This window comes from Fukomys damarensis, unplaced genomic scaffold (assembly GCF_012274545.1).
Source record: "Fukomys damarensis isolate Sample0158 unplaced genomic scaffold, DMR_v1.0_HiC HiC_scaffold_7, whole genome shotgun sequence".
Lineage (NCBI taxonomy): Eukaryota > Metazoa > Chordata > Mammalia > Rodentia > Bathyergidae > Fukomys > Fukomys damarensis.
In genome coordinates this window covers 37041828-37063110 of record NW_022900919.1, presented here as the reverse complement: position 1 = coordinate 37063110, position 21283 = coordinate 37041828, and the positions used below count along the sequence as shown (strand labels likewise).

The 21283-nt window shown below is 39.9% G+C and overlaps 1 protein-coding gene across 1 annotated transcript in view; it reads right to left on the bottom strand.

Annotated features, from left to right (window-relative positions):
• Positions 1-3322: 3322 nt before the first annotated feature.
• The window catches only part of Pak5 (p21 (RAC1) activated kinase 5), a 36262-nt gene continuing 18301 nt past the window's right edge, over positions 3323-21283 (bottom strand). Inside the window, exons 5-8 of the mRNA XM_010638013.2 lie at positions 20438-20564; positions 9337-9462; positions 7646-7780; positions 3323-5536 (exon numbers count right to left, since the gene is read on the bottom strand). Coding sequence (XP_010636315.1) covers positions 5381-5536; positions 7646-7780; positions 9337-9462; positions 20438-20564 — 544 coding nt within the window. The 3' untranslated portion in view covers positions 3323-5380. The remainder of the gene's footprint in view (positions 5537-7645; positions 7781-9336; positions 9463-20437; positions 20565-21283) is intronic.

The window sequence follows — 21283 nt, the reverse complement described above, 5'->3', positions numbered from 1 at the left end:
CCTTCAGGGGCTATATTTTGCGTGTGTGTGTGTGTGTGTGTGTGTGTGTGTGTGTGTATAAGTGTATAGTATACATAGGTATTATGATTAATGTGCCTTGCTTTGGGGCCTTGATTATCTTACTTAAAGTGGGTCATAAAAAGTCCTGTAGTCCTTTCTAGTTTAAAGTTTTAAAAACTGCTAATCACAGGGCTAGGGTTTGGCGCTTGAGTAAACTTTTTAGAATAAGGAATCTTTTTGCATTTAAAACAGCCTATTTTGATCTAGAACCAGCAACCCATAGAGTTTCTCAAGTTCTCTATTCGTCCTTCATTAGATCTGTCATGGCTTGTATTTAGATTTTTCCCCAAAGCCTCATGTGCTCATAGGTGGGGCTTATTAGAGGAAGCTGGATCTTGGATATGTGAATATAGATTAAGGAAGTGTTATAATGAAATTAGTCCATTAATTGGTTCTGGGTATGGATAATGGGAAGGCCCACTCTGGGTGTGGGTGGCACCAACCAATGGATTTGTAGCCTGAATGGAATAAAACAGAGAAGGATGCTTGCTGCTTGCTGTTTCCTGCCTGCCATACCATGGACTGTTTCGCCTCTGCCATACCTCTCTACCATGTCACCCTTCCTTGTAGCCAGCTGTACATGGATTGAAACCTCTATAAACTGTGAGCTAAAATAAACTTTTCTTCCTTCAACTTGTGAGTGTTGGGTACTTTGTCCCAACAATGAGAAAAGTAATGAAGACAGTTTACTTATGGAGGAGATGCTGCTAGAGTCCCACTTAGGTCCCTTTGATCTTCCTGAGTGGCATTTGCTGATACTTCCAATAGCTTCCTGTACCTACCTACAGGCCAAGCTGAGAGTTCTGGGAGCTGATACCTCAGGAATAACTCACAATCAGTGAGCCATAAAGCTGGTGAATCAATATCTCAGCATCCTCACCCTAGAAGGACAATTCTGAAGTGGCTCTCAGAAAGTCTCCAGTGGGACTCAGCACAGTGACTGCAGTGGTCATCGATTCACTAAAACACTTTTTTGCCTCCTTTCTTCACTTTGTCATGATCATGTACTATTTCTTGAAAAGTCTTGGTCTTAGGTTTGTCTTTTGGCCAAACCTACACTAAGAAAACATAAACTCAAAATGCATACATTTCAAGGCACATGCTGATAAACTTTCCTGCACAAAAATTTCATATGTGAATTTCTTCTGTATTATGTTGCAACCAGCATGGAAGTTTAAAAGTTTTTTTTTTTCCCATTTGGAGACAAGTTGTTTTTCAAACTTCCCTAGGCCTAGGGGCTAAACTCCCACCTCTGATCAGCCCAGATGAATGAATAGAATATACACGGTAGCACCAGGAGATCAGAATCCAGTTTCATTTCCACAGGAAAGGGAGGGAGATGGCAGGGTCTAGGAGTGTTGAAGCAAGCCTGGCCAAGCCTACTGTCTTCATGTATCCTCTCTCTCACTGGCCCTTGACCTGACCTCTGACACACTGTACTCAGGCAGTTGGTGATACTGATACGGGCGGTGAGGCCCTTTATATCTCTGAATATAGTTTCAAATAAATTCTTTTTCCTTTTTACAAATATAAATGGCCATCCTTAATTTGGTCAGCAATGAGCAAATTAACCTAAGCATATAGACTAAGTAGCTGGTAACGATATCATTTTCACAAAATTTCTTCTGCTTGTGCATTTTGCCTCTGCTTCAGACCAAACTGATCTTTCTTTCCTCTTCCTGGAATCTCATTACAATTTCTTTGATGACACAGCTCTGTTCCTTTGATTGGTTTGACCAAAGAGTCTGAACTCATTGAGTTGTTAACTTCATGGAATGATTTTGTTTCTCCAGTAATTGCTACTGAATGTATTCTTTCCAGTGGATAATAGGGATACAACCATAACTGGGTTTGATTCCATTTATCTAATCTAGTTTAAAAAATCTATCTCCTTCTAGTTCAAAAATAGCACACCTTTCCTTTGCTCCAGCTGAACTTGTAGAAGAGTAAGAGGTAGCAGCAGATAGTGGCAGGATATATTATGTTCTCTTCTTCCTTCTAAGCTTCCTTAAATCACGGACTTTCATGTAGACACAATGGCCCAAGTCTAGGGAAGGGAAGTTCTGGAAAGCTGGTTGTAGATGCTACTGGAATAAAATAGAGATGTCTCAACCTCATTTTGATTTCACATGATAACTACCACCTACCTCTGCTGTATAGAATGGTCTTGGTGTGTATCAGGGTTCTCCAATCCCTGCAGCATGGACCATGGACCAGTACTGGTCTGAGGCTTGTTAGGAACTGGGCTGCACAGCAGGAAGTAAGCAGTGGGTGAGCTAGAGTTTACTTGTTTTTATAGTTTACTCAATGCATTATTGAATGAGCTCCACCTGTCGTCAAATCAGCACTGGCATTAAATTCTCATAAGAGTGCTAACACTACTGTGACCTGTGCAATGCAAGTTGCATGCTCCTTTGAATTATCACAAAAGCATTTCCCTGAGCCCCTGCCACAAATGGTCTTTGTGAAACAAATTCCTGGCGAAAAAAAGTTTGGGAACTGCTGATGGATATATGTGGATTCCAGAGTTTCAGCTCTACTCAGCCATATCTCCCCATCATTCTCCCATGGTGCAGGCCTCCAATGCACTCTGGAGTTGGACATCTCATTAATTAAGTGGTTTGATATATTCTCTGTTTCTCCTATATGCATCATCAAACACAGTCAAGAGAATTGGATGTTTTCCTTCATCCCACCACAGACCAGGAATTGATCTGGGGAAGGTTGCCTCCATCTTCCTCTTCCTTGGCACAGGATATACAGTGGCCTCTGTCCTCCTGTTATCACAGGCTACTTCCTGAGGGATTTCAATTTTCAAAATTTCCAGAAAAAAAATTGTGCTCTTTACACATAACTATTCCCTTTAACTGCACAGGATCAATGTTAATGTCTCGCTTCACACCCAAAGTGGAGGAGAGGACTTGTCACTCTTCCACGCTGACAGCTCTCACTCCCTTCCTTAATCCGAGTCCTTTTCATGTCTTTTATTGGTAAAGCCCACAAATTAGTCCAGCATCTTTGAAGCAGAGAGGTGGAGTGGCTCTTTAGCTCTGAGTCAGGTTTAACATGAACTTGGACATCTAGAATTTAATAACTTTTTCTCAGTAGTGGTATCTACATCACAAATTTACATTATTGGTAACTTCTGGAGTCAACAATGTTTGTCTTCAGCTCATGTCATAATGATGTTATACATAACTTTAAACCAACTCATTTACATTCTTGGTTACTCAATAAAACAAATTTGGGAAATCAGGAGTTTACAATAACAATGGGAGAAAAGGCAAATGTTTATTTTTATTTGCAAGTGCAGTTTCTGCTAATAGTGCTCACAGATCCTTTTAAACGAGAGTTAATTTCAGTTAACTCAATGAATATACTTTAAAAAATACCCAATGATAAGAAAATTACAGAAAAAATTTCCATTGCACTGTCCACAATGTTTGAATCCAAAATCCACTATTTTCTGCAATGATTTTAGTGTCTGTCCTGGTTAAAAAGTATTTTCTTTCTACTTCTACATAGTGCTGTTAAATTAAGACAAATGTTTCATGAACTTTTAGAACTGCCATTTTTTGATTTAGATTGCTTTTATTCTCACATATTTATATTAATGCTTTAATATTTTACATAAAACATTGATTTGCTGTGTTTTATGAAACAAAATTATAAATCTTATGTATGGTGCATTTCCAGTTTTGGGGAAAACTGAAAATCTAATCAGTCAAAGGTCATTTTATGCCTTTTATCCTTTTAACTATAATAAATAATTAGCAACCTATTAATTACAAAATTCTTAATTATGCTTAGAGCAACCAGAGAATTTTCACAAATTTAAATTCATACTTGTTACAGTATATGAAGTTATTAAGAAAAGCCTCTGGTTTTCCAGTTTGGTAACAAATGGCTTTTGTCTGATGCATAATTAATAAAACTAATGATGACTATGTAGCTCCTCCAGAGTTTTAAAGGCAAATCTATATTGACCTACAGTTAACATGCAAATTCATCCAACAAGCAACACAAAATGTATTGTAGTAGTCATTCATTTTTATCAACATTCAAGAAGATCTAGACAGCAGCACAACTCTCTTATGCCGGAAACACATTATAACATGTTCACAAACTGAAATCAGATCATACCTGGGGAAAAAAAAAATCCCTTGCTAATTCACCCTCTAGCGTCAATTCAGACTTCCAGCACGACACATAATACTGTGGTATGAAGGTAAATACAGACAAGAGTTTGGTGTGCTAGCATACAGAGTTTAAAAAACAGTGACAAACAGAACCAAACATCTTGCCTTGTTCACTCTTCTCTCTCTTGGTGAGCCTGGAGTTCCCAAGGTCTCAATGAAACATTCAATTTGGGGAACTGGGTCCAATGATTCTAGCACTGAAAATTGTTCCCTGGGAGGGAAATTTGGCCACTAAGGGATGTAGTGCCCATTCTAGGGTGGACAGGATAACATCCTGGTGTGCAAAAAGTGATTTTCCATTAGAAGCCTTGAAGGAAAATACGATTTTTCAAAATATTTAGCTTTATCCCGAGAAATAGTTTGGTGGCATACTGTGGCTCAAATTTTGTTTCATTGCTTTTGGTTGGATAAATGAAACATGCACACCATCACCATCACTCTTAATTCTTCCATCACATAAGACACTTATTAAGATAAGAAAGGTATTCTACTAAAGCTGACGGTGATTGAGAGTCCTTCAGTATTCAAAGTTCCTAAAGAATCGTTGGTTTTTCTGAAAGGGATAAAAAAGTAGGAAAAGCTTTGTTCAAACTCCTGCTAGTAAACAAGTATTACCTCAACTGATACAATGGCTACGTGACATCAAAGTACTATAAATTATCAAAACTATCGTACAGAAAAATTACAAATTCATTGCAAAATACATTACACTGCTACCATTAAGAAAAAAGTGCTTTTTTGTTTTCCTTTCTTTCTTTTTTTTTGCCAGAAAAGTATTCTTTCAATATAGAAAATCCTATGTGGTACCCTGCATGTGGCTAGGATATATCATAACGGAGTTTGTACTGAGTCCTTCTGATTTGCTGGATGAAGGGCTGAAAATATAACAATGACCTATTAAAGCCATGCTCCAAATGACCATGCCAGCTGTCAGTGGAGAGATGCCTATTAAGACACAAGAAGATGCCCTGGTCTGTCGAACCCTGCCGGTCATCACACTGTCCCACCAGTCAGCTGGTCTAGAATGCACAGGCCTTTTGCATGTTCTGTGGTTTTCCTCGTGTTCTCCTGAATTATTTTCATGTCTTTACCTAGCTTTGTCACCTACAGAAATCCTTTGTTCAGTGATGTCTGTATTGTCTCATGAGGGGAACGATGCAAGATGGTGGACCTGCTAATTTTAAGAATGGATGTCCAAGGAGTTCCTGGGCAGTGGCTCTTTGAGAGGGCTCCCTTACCAACATCAGGTCTAGGAATCCCCGAAGCACTGAAGAAACCTGTGAAAACACAGATAGCATCCTAAGGACCAATGCAAAAACCTAGCCCAGTCACCACAGTGCTTTTCCAGTAAATCTTATGGACAACTTCTAGAAAGTCACCTTAAGGAGAAAGATATTGGGGAAGCAAAATAGGAAGTAGTTTTATTAACATGTGACGATTTTCTTACTGTCTTCAAGTATTAAATAACAGGGGTAAGTGATGGTGCAACTAAGAATGAAAATTTATTTACTAAATAAACTAGTAATGGTACTAATAGTGGTAACAGCAACTATTATGAAGTGATGGGTACACAAAGTGTTGGCCACACATGTAATGAAACAATAAAAAAGAAGAACAGTTTCATTTCTTCTTTTTTTTTTTTTTTTTTTTTGGTACCAGGGATTGAACTCAGGTCCTTGCGCTTGCAGGGCAGGCCACCGAACCACTGAGCTAAATCCCCAGCCCTACAGTTTCTTTTCTTTAAGGAAGTACTATAATCTAGGCTCTATGGTTTCCCCTTTCTTGAGGGGAAACAAGCTTCTGTAAGTCTGACATATAGGGCTTTCCCTTTAATTTCTTATAAATTATTTTTGACTCTATCTTAACTACATTCATGTGCATACATATTAAGTGAATGGATCAGTGGATCTTTACATACACATATTTACTTTCCACCCCTGTCAAGATCTAAAATATTTCTATCACACTTGGAGGCCACCTTTGGTCCCCTCTCTGACAATGCCCATCCCTCTGCAGAAGGTCACCACTCCCCTGACTTCTGACAGTATAAATCAGCTTTGCTTGCTCTTTTACTTTGTAGAAATACAATCATCTTCTGTGAACTCTGCCTTGTCTGGCTGCTTTCTCTTGACATGGTGTCGATGAGATTCAGTCCTGCTGTGTGTGATAAAAGTTTCCTTTTTACCCTTGCTGTGTAGCATTCATGTCCAATCACACCACACATTATTTACCCATTTGGGAAACAATGTTGAATGCTTTCCAGGTTTTTACCATTAGGATTAAAGACAGACTTGTATATGGCTTTGATGAGCATGAGTATTCATTTCTATTTGGTATGGTATTATTTTCATATAATATCACTTTAGTCACTTTATTATCTAAGCTTAATCAAACCCAATAAATGTTTCAATCTCCTATTCAGTTCAAGTAATTTCCTTTTTTCTTTTTCACAGGCCCACTCAAGCTACATGAATAATTCAACTGAGGCTCTTCCCTAAGATAGGGGACAGAAAAGAGGAAACACTATCATTATAAACTAATCTCCCCTAAAAGCCAGCCTCATGTTCCTGATTATGGTCTTGAAAAAAATGGGAGGGGAGGTATGGCTGGATCATTAATTATAGAAGGATCCAATGAAAATGGCCTTTCTGAACAAGTCCTGCAGGCCCGGTGACAGCCCCAAAAGTGATGATTTTTGGACTTACCATCACTTTTTCCTGAGCTTGGTTCTAACAAGCAAATCTTGGACATCAGGAAAGACCCTATGTAGCCCCTTCTACACTAAGTTTCCTGTCACTCCTTCCATGATCCAGGCCCTGCCCACCTACCCTGTCTTCTTGCTCATGTTGCTGCAGCTACTTGAGGCTTCTACTTTCTGGGCTTTAGGTCCTTGGGCTTGAGGTTCCTTCTGTGAGGATCTTTACATGGCTTTTTCCTTCTTCCCATTCAGGTCCAGCTCAGGTGATCTTTCAGGAAGAGCTTCCTTCACTCTCCAAGCTACACCAGCTCTCAATGCCCTCTCCTAATCTGGAGTCCTGTGCTGCAGTATCCCTGGTGATTCATGCCCCCAGGAGGTAAGGAGTACTCCTTGACTAAGTGCTGAGCTGAATCACTCTTCTAAGTAGCCTTTGAGAGAGGAGATGATCATACCTCATTTATCAAATGAACTCTGAAGTCAGAGAGGATGACTCTGTAGTCCAGGTAATGAAGAGAAGGACAGATTGGAAACTAAGTAACTAATTCTGAAATCTGTGTGCCCTTACACCAGGGTCTGTTACCCACCGGATGTGATATGGCAATCTTTCAAACCACAGAGAGGCTGAAAGATCCAGTAACTGTTTTGAATATAGCAATACAACATATTTTGGATATAGCAATACTCTCACCTTATGTAGATCCTTCACTCTTGGAGGTAAACTGTCCCGGATCCTCCTCATCGCCTGGAGAGGAGGCTCATTGAAATAAGGGGGCTCACCATCAATCATCTCTATCACCATGATTCCAAGGGACCAGATATCCACCTGTTAGGCACATATCCACTGGTTATATCAGGCAGGGAGAATACCCTGAAATCTTGGGTGCTTCCAAGGAAACCTAATGATTCACACTCAGTCATAAAGCAATATGATATCTATAGTCTTTCAATATTTACAAAACAGGCTGAACTATTGAATTACTGAGTTTTTGCTAATCGTTTTTGTTTGCTGTTTAAGTACCATTCCAGTGAGGTTTCTTCCAATTAGGTATAAACGATTATCTTAACATTGTGAGATGTAGAACTTTAATTTTTATCCTGTTATCTTTTGTAGTTAACTGTCTATCAGCATAGATGAAAAACAGCCAGACTTTTCTGTGATGAAAATAGAATGATGCATTTAAATCATAAAAACTATTTAACATAGTCATAAACCGCAAAGAGCTATACTGCACAATGTAGAATATATCCTGATTCCTCTTACTAATTTGATTTTTAAAAATAGTTCTTTCTTCACCTACTTTGGAGTTTTCTCCTTATGTTTTATCACTCTGAAGCAGCATGCACAAAGCTTGCTTTATATAAACCATTTTCAGAGAATGGAGAAAAGAAAAGGAAGAGATGACAAGTAATTTCTTCTGTGTAGAAAATGTGATGGCAGGACACTGAGAAGCCACAGCAATGCTATAAATTCCCATTCTAGTTACTTCCTGTCATGGCCTCATTATGCCTCTTATCTGGTCGCTGCACTGCTGTTACACCCTTTGCAGTGACCTTCACTGAGAATTCATCTCCTGAGACCACAGTGAGAAAAAGAAGTTGAGGGTTCATCTGAGGTCACACAGAGAAGGGAAGGAGCAGAGTCCGCCCTAACTTAGGCACATCATTCACCCACTGGCCCACATCTCTTCTTTCCAGCTTTTTCCTCCTCCAGAATCACCATTTGCACCATAATATTTGTAAATACTATGCTTAGCCACAATGAACTCCAACTCCGAGGCCTCTATGTTAATGTGGCCCATTGTGCACTGTTTCCTCCCTAGGAGGACTTTCCTCCACATCCTCTGCTCCTACATTTCACGTCCTCAGCCTGGTCCTTTGAGAGTTTATGAGTGATTCTCTCCTTTCTAGGGGAAAGAGAAGTTTTGCCATGTTGCTGAATATGTTAGATTAGCATCTGATTATTTTTCTACAGGAACACACTACTGGTTATTCAATACTATCTTTGTTTTGTGGTGCTTCCTCTGATCCCCTACCCTTTCTCTGCAAAGTCCTTGTTCATCTGCACATCTCTAGCTACACCCAAGTCTCATTGCCTTGCTTTATGTGGCCACTGAGAGTGGGAGGAGAGTCTGAATGTCTCCCACTCACCTCAGCATCCATGGCAATGCCGCAATAGAAGGACTGGGTGAACACTGTGCTGATGTCCTCAGTGGTTGTCAGAATTCTTTCTGCTGCCACCTGCTCTGCTGCAAGTTAGTGATAAAGGTCAAAATATGGAGCCAAAAGTCATTGTCCTGATCTGTGGTCACCGACTGTCTGAGATCCACTGCTCTCACTGTCCAGGCCCAGCCACTCTCCACCATGGCTGACACCACTTACCTCTGTCCCATAAGGCAACCTAGAAATCACCTCAGGTGCCATCCAGTAGGGGGTGCCCACCAGTGATTTCCTCTTTGGCACCTCTTTGGAAACTTGAGCACAGAAACCAAAGTCAGATAACTTTATCTAAGAAGGAAAAGAAGGCAACAATGAGTGTCTTGAAAATACTGCCCATCAGGCTTTCGAAGTACACACATAGCCGTAGAAATACAGACAGTTTCAAATTCAAGTTCATTAACAGGTTTCAGAAATATCAGAAAACAGGTTGTGAGAAAGACACTTTCGCTGGAGAGACACAAATCTATTTTAATGGAAAAACTTCTCATAGGTCACTAGGATTGATTTCCAGATGTCTAAACTCATGCTGCTTATATCTTTTATGAAATTATGGGTCAACAGCAATAATAGCAAAACTTCAAATCAAACATAACTGAATACACCAATATTTTTGTTGAATCTTAAAACCATGACTTTAAATGAATGTAACAGATGATGCTTCAGTGTAAGTAAATAGCTGTTCACAGTGTGAATTTTGTACCAATTGCTAAAGTTTCAAGTTATTTTGTTTTGGTTTTTGGTTTTTTTGGTACCCGGGATTGAACTCAGGTCCTTGCACTTGCAAGGCAGGACACCGTACAGCTGAGCTAAATCCCCAGCCCATTAAGTTCTTTTGAATTGAACACATTTAGATTTCTGTGTTCCCCAAGATGATTCAAGCAACCCTTCTTTTTTCTGTGTTTGAAATATTGCAAGACCTTTATTTATCTATCATTTTAAGTGTCTCCTCCCCTTCCCCTTTAGTTTTGCTCCTTTGCCCACGACAATTAAAAGTGCTAGTGTGAACATCAACACAAGTGAAAACATGGGCACAGAAACTAAGAGTCCATACTTGCTTGTCAGGCATGTAAAGTGGGGCTGCACAGCAGTCAGTGTTTGGCCTCTAGAAGAGAGTGTCAGTGGGCTACTTAGATTTGTTAGTCTAAATTTAAAAAAAAAAAAAACAGTGACTCAGGCGTTGCTTAACAATGGTTCAGAGTGACCATTTGAAGTCAAAGTTTTCTATAGATCAAAAGTGCAGTCTCTAAGGTACAAACCCTCTGATACATTTCATATCTTTCTGTACTTCCACTCTCAACTTTTTTTTTCTGGCTCTCCTTTGCTGCTCGTATCTTAAATATTGAGATTCCCTACCATTCTAGTTTTAAAACTCACTTTCTCTCTTTTTACCTACTCTTGCTACGTTTCCTCTTATGAATTCTGAGCTGGAGGTTTAGCTCAGTAGAACAGGGCTTGCCTGGCATGCACAAGAACTTGGTTAGATCCCTAGCACTGCAAATAACACAATACATCATGGCACAATAAATCAAAATAAAACACAACTAAAATTCTAACTAGTATATTCTTCCACATGGATGACCAAGGGTACTTTCAATCAAATTTGAGATTGCTTTCTTTGTTCCTAAATCTAACACCTCACCTGTCTCTCCTGTTCTAGCTAATGGCACCAACATCAACTTGGCCACTAAATTGATTTCACGAGAACCATCCTTGATTCTTTCTTCTATCTTACTCAAAATCTTTTTGGTCAGAGTTTTAAAAAGAATCCATCTCTGTAGTTTTAGGACCTACTGTGTATTTGGTCTCTAATAGGTCCTCAAAATCAAGTTTGTTGAATAAATGGATGGGCCTCAATCATACGAAATGAAAGAGGCCTCTGACATTGAAGATGATATTGCTATTGTGTTCAGGGTTCAGCAAAGAGGACTGGCCAGGAGACAATATCTCCTCGCTCGTTAGTATGACAACTTGCAGAACACAGCAAAGCTGACAAAACTGTACAAAGAAAATTCCTCTACTCATTGTGTGGATTGTATAATTGTTAATGTTTTACTATGCAGGCTTAACCACTCACCTTTCTATCCATCTGTCTTATTTTTAAATTTTTGTTTTATTTTACATATGCATCCATCTTATTTTTGATGCATGTCAAAATTGCTGATGTCAGTATACTTCACTCTTAATTTAGCACTAGCTAGAATTCATTTGTTTACAATTTTGGGGAAGTGAACTGCACATACATTAGGTTTACCATGTGATGAGTATTGACAAGTGCATGCTATGTGTATCTCTGACTTCTATCCCATTTATGCCACCGGAGACCACTACCACGGACCTAGTTTCAAGGAGCCTTGGAGTGTAGGTCACTACCTACACTCTTGTAGTCACTCTTGCAGAGCCATAGTATGGGAAAAGAAGACCAAAAATGAAATTCAGAGGATGTTGTCCAACGGAAATTGAACCAGTTTTGGAGATGAAAGAGACATACAGTAAGAAAGCAGAGGAGGAGCCTTGGAGAACGATTTGAGAGTGCAAAGGTGGGGAAGGTTCTTATCTATGAAACAACAGGGAGATAAAATCAGATCAGCACTTTGTTGCTATTCTATTCGGTGATGAGGACACTGCTGGTTACCCATAGGTTCATTATTAAGGTGAGAGAAAATTCCAAGTAAGAAGTGAGGCAAGCCTCAGTAAGACTACTTTGCAAGAAATTATAAGTATCTTAGTATAGATAAAGAATAAATCTTATAGCTACAAATATGGCAAAATAATAATAATGAAAATAATTATTACTCTATACAGTGGGTTGGGTAGGGCTCCCAAAATTCATATGCATCTCAACTGCAGAATGTGATTTTATTCAGAAATTTAGAATTTTGCAGATATGCAGTCATGTGCTGCATAAAGACATTTTGCTCAATAGTAGGCTGCATATGGAATGGTAGTCTTATAAAATTACACTCATTACCTAGTGACATCACAAGAATCTTATCTTGTAATATTTGCACAGTGAAGAAATTGCCTAAGGTTGCCTTTCTCAGAGTGTATTCCATCACGTTGTGACACCTGACTCTAATTTATTAAGGCAAGATCATTCTTGATTGGGGAAGATGCTGAAATGACTGGTGTGCTTCAAAGAAAAAGAGGAGACACATAGGAAAGATCATTTGCAGGAGAGGAAGGGATTGGAGTGTTCTAGCCACAAGCTAAGGAACACCAAGGATTGCTGATAACTTCCAGAAACTCGGAGAAAGGAACATAACATATTCTCTCTCAACGCTTCCAGAGATAACCAACCTGTCACCAGCATCTTGATTTTGAAGTTCCAACCTCCTGCACTGAGAGAATAAATTCCATTAAAAGATAATACAAATACACTCAGTTTGTGGTAGTTTGTAATGTAATCCTAGTATGTTCTTTAGTGTATCCCTAATATTCCCTAGATAAACCTCACTTAAATCTTACTCCATGCCTGCTAAGCACTTTACATATGTATCCCATTTAACTGCTAACAAGATACTAATGAGGTAGGAAAAGTTATTATCCCCATTTCATAGATAAGGAAGCCAAGGCACAAAGTGGTTAAACCACTTGCAAAGGATTCAGGGCTAATGAATAAAAGAGCCAGGATTTAGGAATTTAACTATCATTCTGAAAGGAAAAGCTAAGTCCCCAGGTAAAAGAAGGGAGATAATGGAGTGGTAGATGCTACAGATGGATGAGGGGAGAGTAACTGGTGACTGGAGTTTCCAGTGGGATAGAAGGTGTCTAGCTACTTTAAGAATCCCTGTAAGTTGCAACAGTACTATTGCCTGACAGCCATCAGACTTGCAGAATCTCAGGCCCCACTCCGGCCCTACTGAAATCAGATTCCTCCCTATCCACAGACTGTCGGGTATACATTTCACCTCCAACATGCACACTACAGTTGGTCTAAGAAAAAGGAGAGGAAGGAGCATTTCGTGATGGTGTGAATTAAGACTGAGGGGCATTTGTTTGAGTAAGGTTTCATCTCTTCACTTCAATGTCATAACAGAAGCTTTCTCAGTATGTTAGGGCCCCATCTTTCTACCACTGCCTTGAGCACAGGTAGATTCATCTGTATGGCCTTTAAGGCTCACCTTAATTTGGTGCCTTTCCACATATCAAATCTCACTCCTTTCTGCACACAATGATATCATCTAGGGACCAAAAGGGTTCCTGGAATGTGGGATTTCCAGTACTAAATCCTGTAGAGTTCCATGCAAGCCAGAAACAGCTAGTCATCCTATAGTCTGTTTTCAACTCTCTGAGGTTTTTTGTTGTTGTTGTTTGCTTCTTCCTTCAAATCCTTATGTACAACTCAGAATCTTATGTACATCTCAGTTACTCTGTAACTTTTCTCAGAAGCTGATACTGAGCTTTCTCCTCTCCAAATAAAGAGAATTAGTATGTACTTAATCTTGAAAGGGTTTCCTGGTGTTGATTGTGTCCCTTTGGCTAAAGATGACATTGCTCAGGGCCACAATGGATTTTTGATTTTGAATCCTTAAGAGCTGGTGGAACAGTATACGTTCACCAAACATGCACCATTAACTTGGTTTTGTTTTATATTGAGACACATACATCACAGTAGCTCATGTAATAAAAAACACATCAGTACTCTTTCTGAAACCATCACTGACAGGTTGAAAATGATGTATAGACTCAAATTTGGAATGCAGATGAAATTGGATACGTAATTTTGGAAATTATCAACGTATGTTTATGATTTGGCGTAGGGAGAGGCTGGATTATTTACCATGGAAAGCTAAAGAGACTCTGATGGGGAGAGATGATTTTCTCAATTGCATTGGTAAATAAAGAATCAATTCCAGAGGACTTAGATTGCAAAAATTCCCATGTTCGTGAAGAAGGACCAATGGCAATGATAGCTCATAATTCTTACTACACAGTTATAAAAGAAATCTATTGTGGAGGGACATGAAAATCCTGCAGCCCGTCCCTTTTAGCCTGGGGTTATATGCAGAATGGGAAAGAGAGATGTGATATTGATTATGTGAGATCCCGTGTTCCTTGTTACATCTCAGTTCCTCCTACCCTGATGAACTTCAGAAATACCTGTAGTCCATGTTCTCATACAAACAGAGGAGAGAAAAAGGTCCATATATGTCTGTAATCAGGGGCAATATTCAAAATAGTTAACAACCAAATTAACAGATCAATCAGAATCTAGACAGAGTTAAACAGAATCCCAGGGGTGCTCTGGAGAGGATCATCATTGTTTTTCAGCTTTAATTGAGTTTATTGGTACATTTTAGGGATACAGTACAGTTACATTCATTGGTGGGATCTTGTACCGCTACATGACAGGTCTTGATTCTCATTTTTTCCCCTTACCCCCCCCCCTCCCCTCCCCCCCTCCTCCCCTCCTCATCTACAAAAACTTTATTTCCATCTTTTCATTATCTCACATTTAGGATCAGCATTTTACTGAAGGAAGGAGGTGGAGGATACTCTAAGGACTTGACACAGTGGTTAGTAACCAACCAAACTGAAAATATTACAATATTTAAACAATGGGTGTTGAGATGTGAGTGAAGACAAACTTGAACATCAGCTTAATCCCTGTCCACTGCGCATACCACTGAGTGAGAGCACAGGAGTGTGGGTAGAAGTAGCTGGAGGCGGGTCTGATTGTTTATGTGTGATGTGCAGGGGATCCAGACATTCCTCCAAATTTTATGAGGGGATTAAGGATGTACCTGACACAAGCCCATGGGTGAGGTGTGAAGTCAGCTAAGAAGACAGTTTTGAATGCTTTAGTCAAGAGACCAGATCTGTAAAATACTGCAGAGATCCCCTCCTGAATAGCTCAGCCTTGGATGGACAAGCTAGCAGGAGAGTACATAACCCAAGCCAGGACCATAGAGGAACTGCAAGGTGAGTGTGTCTGCTCCACCCTGAAGTCCTATGTGCCACACTTTCCTGTCCTCCTGTAAGAGGCCACAGTAAGGAGTGGAAGGTAAGAGGAGGGAGTCCGTGCTAAATAAACTTGACAGAGTTTTACAGCTATCAGCTAAGCCTTAAAATAATGCAGTTGAACTTTGAAAGATTATACTTAAATTATTCAAACAGCCTACATTTGATGGGTTGAATTAAAATAAAGAAGTTTCAAAAGAAACTAGCCTGTAGAGCTTTGTGAAGAAGTCTGTGTTGGTTTCAGGGAACTATAGTGTTTGTGTGTGTGTGTGTGTGTGTGTGTGTGTGTGTGTGTGTGTTTCCAAAGTTAAGCTGTGAGTAAATTAGCAAGCCTACTATGCAAATGAGAGAGGGACAGCATTCACACTGATAAATTTTATTTGCCTATAAATTTAAGAAATCTGAACAAGTAAGGGAGTGAATATACCTGCATTTTAGTATCGGCAGCTTTTAAAATCAGAATCTTTAGTATAGCTTTCTACTTGCTGACATTAAAAAGAAAAACCTCAAAATCAAGCATAGTAATAATTATCTCCTTGACAAAATGTAAGAGAAGAAATTGAAACTAGACACTTAGAAGTTAGGTCTGTTCTTCTGTTGTACGAGTATAAGTGCTTTTGTATGATTTTTTTATTCATTCAAGTACAGAAAAGAGACAATTTTCTAAAACAGCATAATTGCACACAACATTTGTCCAAATAAACCTGCAAGGAGATAATCAGAACTCAAGTAATGAGCATAATAAAGCTCTGTAGGCAGATCTTACAGCAAATCACACAGTCTCTGAACTGAGCCTTATTTTAGATAGATTGCATAACTCAGTTGCTTGGGAAGCCACTCTGTCTCACTGATGCAGTTGGCCTGAGAGAAGTGCAGTTAGTGCACTGTTTACCCTGTAGGAGAAGATGTGCCTCATCACACAAGAACCAGAGAAGGACCTGGAGTTTGGAGCTCAGCGAAAGCTGCTATTTAAACCCAAGATGTCTCCACCCCCTAATGTGTCCCAGCTAGGAATCAGGGACTCCAGAAAAGGATGTCGAGTGGGAGGAATGGGAAAAAGGAAGTGTATTCATGAGATAACTTCAGGTTTAAAAATAGAATTTCAAAAACCATGCTCTGTGCAATGCATAAGCTGTGACTTCTGTGTTTGCTTCAGATATGGAGCCAAAGCAATAGATGTCTGCTTTCTTGCCTGATTCCTGGGTTGCTTCTTATACAGCAATGGCATTTATTGTTTGTATCCTGAGCATCACATGAGAACATGTTAGAAATGCAAGTTCCTGGGTACCACCTGACCTGACCCATCAGCAGCCCTGAGAGTAGGGCCCAGGAATCTGTTTCTTGCCAAACTCCTAACTGGATTCTGATGTCTAGTGTGTGAGAACTTCTGCTTTAAGGACAGCAATGGCCCTGGAAGCAGGAATAGAAGGGGCCAGTCCAAAGACAATGCCTTCAGCTGTGCTTCAGACCACTTTGTCAGATGTTAACTCCAAAAGCAGATGGAGGGCATCAGAGAGGCTAATCCAGATGGTGTAGAGACCTCACCCACCATCCTCTCCTTGCCAATGTGTAGGAAACAGAATGGGAAAAACATGCTCAAGGCTGCACAGCAGTGTTAAAGGGGAACTAAAACTTGAGTTCATTGTATTTTCTGTATTGGAATATGTTTTCTCTGCAGGAAGGGAGCACTGCTGGAGATCCGGGTGTATTCAAGAGACCACTGGGGAAGAATGGATTTTAGCAAGTTATTCCATGTGGCTGAATCGCTCTTTAAAAACAGTTTTTGGGAGATAATCTTCAGATCATCTTCTAATTATAAAATTCTAGTTATGCAAGAGGCTTTGGAAAGCTAAAACGATGATAGGTTAGAACCATGAGATGGCGGGGGGAAGAAAAGGGGAAATAAAAATAATTAAGTTGTATTATGTACATGTACCAGCTCCCCATAATGAATGCAATTATGTACTGGAAACACATACGAATTAAAATTAAAAATTTTTAAATGATGAGGGGAGCAATGCTAAATATCAAATCAATTACACAGCCAGGTGGGGACAATGGAATATAAGGGACAAATTCCCCTGGTGAAGAGACACTGGCTTCCAGGTAACAATCCGGGACACAGTAAAGAGGGGCCGAGGAACGATGGTAATAATTCTGCTCAACACTTAATTACAAGGGCAGACAGGATGACTGAGCATCTACCTTCTCACTGGTGTCATTCTTCAAGTCTTACACAAATGACATAACTAATCCCTGAACCACTTTACAAGGAGATTTAAACCTTCAGCTACTACATTCCCCCTGCTTGCCCAAAATTAATGATTCATTAAATATTAGTATGACATAGATGATCATTGGATAATTTACTCTTAGTCAATATAAAATAAGTTCCTTACTCATCTTTGAAGAAATCAGAAAGCATTCTTTTTCACTTAAGCCCGAGCAATTCACTGTCATTTTCTTAACTTTTTATACTGCACTGATATCTTACTTTTGACAGGAACGGCCAAACTATCTTCCAGATAGTTACATTCCCACCAACATTGAGTTGTGTTTTTATGGTTATTCATTTTAGCCATTCTTACAGGTGTGTAATGATATCTCATTGAACTTTTAATTTGTATTTTTCTAAAGTCAGTGATGCCGAACATCTCTCAACAGGAAGAGAACCCAGTACTTCTTGTGTGCAATGCTAATAATATCAGCTATCCCATGAGCTCTTCTACTATGCGTAGTTCTCCTTCCACTAACAAGGATTCTCTGCTTCTTCCCACTGAATCTGAATCTGGAAGGACTGTTGACTATGGTGAGGCGACACTATTTAATCTCAAAGCTTAGTCATAAAAATGCTATTGCACTTAATTTTCTTCGGATTCAGCCACCAAGCCACAAAGAAACTCAACCTCCATAGAGCGGCCCCACTTCAGGCTTTCTGGCTGACACCTCCGGGTGACCTTCTAGTTACATGTGGGAGGTGAAGACTTGTTGGTGACTCAACCCCAGGCTTCATCTCACTGCAAGCTTCTCAGCCTAAGCAACCTTCAAAGGTAAATACTAAAATGACCCTTGATTTAACAGCTTACATGTTAAGAGGCTTTGTTATAACAGTAACAGATAATTGACAAATCCTCTCCACTACATACTGCTATGCTCTAATAAATAAATACTCTTAGTCTTTTCTGGAGTAAGGACATTCTCTCCCTCTCTCTCTCTCTCTCCCTCTCTCCCTCTCTCCCTCTCTCTCTCTCTCTCTCTCTCTCTCTCTCGCATGCTGGGGATCAAATTCAGGACCTTGTGCTTGCCAGGCAGGTGCAGCACCACTGAGCTAAATCCCTGGCCCTGGAGTAGGCACATTCTATATATACTCTTTATATAAAAAAGTTTCCCTTCTCTATAGAAACTGCAGAAAGCCACTGGAATCAATACGGTACACAGTTCTGACACGAACGCAGCAAACCTTGGGTAACACAGCCAAGAGACAAAGATCCACTCAACATGCTATTTCCTCTCCCTGGAACTCTCTTGTCTGATAGTCACAGGGCCCAATCCCTTCCAAGATTCTCCTGTAATGACACCACATCAGAGCCATGTTCTCTGACTGGCCCCTGTACTTGAGCTCCAGACTTGTCACACTCCATTCTTAGTACTCTGCTTAAATTAAATACAGAAACCCTAATACTTACTACCACTTGTCTGGTGATTATTTTATCTGCTTATCTATTTGTTTATTATCATATCCCCACCCCCAAAGTTTAATCAAAGCAGTGATTTGTGCTGTGTTTAACCTTAGGTTGTATATCTGTCCCTAGCACATAGCAGACATTCCAGATATTTATGGGACAAATGTGTGAACCAACCACAGGGACTAAAGTCCCTAACAATGTGCCTGTGCTTGTAAGCTCTTTGCCAAACGCACAGACAGGGAGGAGATGTTTGAGACAAAAGTTCTGCCCTGGAGAATGACAATGGAATGACAATGAGGGGAGGGAAGATTTTTAAATGACTTGACATCTTGTTTTAGTCCTCTGTCTGAGTTTGACATCAGATATGTACTCCTAGCAAGGAAGACTGCACCATCAATTTCAAAACACAGAGGAAAGAGAGCTCGGTGAGAAATTGTCTTGCTTTGTTTTTTTTTGTTGGTTTTTTTTTTTTTTTCTGAAAGTACCAGTTCTTGGAGCTGATTCTTGGATCAGTTCTGTGAAAATTATATTCTGAGGCTGTGGGACCTCGCCTAGGAGCTTTCTGAGTCAGGCCAGGGAGGGTTCCTGGCCTTTCCCAGACTTCCCTTGCTCTATAGATGATGATACAACAGTGGTCACAAATTATTCTCTTTATCTACATCTCTTTGTGAAGGACCGCCTTTTCTTCCACAAAGAGGTAAAGTCCATTCCCCATCCTTAGAATGTGGGCTTGGTCATGTGGTGTGACTTATTTTAGCAAACAAAATTCCTTGCACAAGTTGCACTGATGAGAAGGACAGAATTCTGGTACTAGAGATGTGCTTGGTAATGAATATTTGCTGCTTGTCCTTTCAGATTTGTTTCTCTTTCTCTGAGTCTTGGAAGCCAATCTGTATTGACTGCACCTATGGATTCTACTGGGTTGAGCGGGTGAGGAACATTAAGATGAGGAAGCAAGGAGCAGGGGGAGGCTGAGGTATTTATTTCCAGCTGCATCCTGCAGGTTCTCAGTGTTCTGGTTTACATGGAAGATCAGAGGTCCTGCCAGGCATCCCTGAGCACAGTGACAATCTCTGTCATCAGATTCCAACAGCAATTTGCCCCTTACCTGTTCAGGCATGGGGTGGTAAGTATGAAGTGTTGCTCTACAGAACTGCATTCCTTATTTTTCCCTGCTCCTTATGATTTTTACCACATCTGCCTATACTTCTATAAATTATCCCTTTAATGAACTCTCCTCAAATGACCCATGTGGAGGTGGTCATCTGTCTCTTGTAGGGACTCTAGGGGATACTGCAGACATACACATTTGCAGGAAGAGGTAGACATAGGCCTGGAAAGGTAGCTCCAAATATAGCAATGTGGCAGAAAATGAAAAGAAATTTCTATAGTTCCCATTACTTCCTGCCTTCACTGTAAAAGAAGCAAATTATCTGTCAAATTCAGGTCACAGGTAATTCTAACAGGATGATACAGAGGATGGGAAGGCAATTTCCTTTCTGTAAGTCTTCTGGGAAGTACAGTGGGTGACTTGTGACTAAGAAAAATTAGAACCATGAGAAAGTATTCTTAAGAGAACAATGCCCATGACAAAGAAAGGGAGGAAGTAAACTTACTCGGCCATCACTAGTGAGGAGGATGGAGTCACTCTTGATGTCCCTGTGAATCACTCCTTGGTTGTGAAGGTAGGAAAGGGCTCTCAGAACTGACAGACAGACGGTAGCTATCTGCTCTTCATTCATTCTAGAGAGAAAATGACATTTAAGGAATAAGAGGTTTAAGAACATCCTTGTAATGTTCAAGAGAGACCACTTTCTTGGGTCCTGGAAATAAGTAATCCATGCCAGTCCATATCTGGAGAGTCTACAGGCCACAAAAGGAAGTCTTTAGGATGTGATTTTCAGAGCACAAGGCTTGGTGGTGAGGATGACAGGGCCCCACCACAAGTCTGAGGAAAGAGATGCTACTTGGCAGCATTGGGGTCATTGATGCAAATGAACTCCTCAGTCGTCCTCACACCTGCAGAACTGTTATTAACACAACTGAAGAACTTCTCTCTCTCCGATGAGGTTATTCTGACACTGAACTTTGATCCTCTACTTGCCTCTTCTTTCCCCAGGAACCTGGGATGATATTAGAATGTGGAAGTGTCACTTTCACTCAAAGAATGAAACTCCCTTTCAGACATCTATGCAGGGAATGGGAAGCTCTAGTCCTTATCACTGAAACTTCATTCTTAGCAGCTTGCGATTTCAAATCAAAGAAGGGAGTATGATGTAGTTCAGTGACAAAGCCCATGCTCAGCAAGCTTAAGATCTGGCTTTAATCACCAGCATTATAAAAATATAATAAAATAATCAATAAGTAAATGGATATGAGTCATCTTCTGAGGTCAGGATAAATATTAATTGGACAAGTAGACTATACATGCGTGCTATTATAAACTCTGTCATATACAAGAT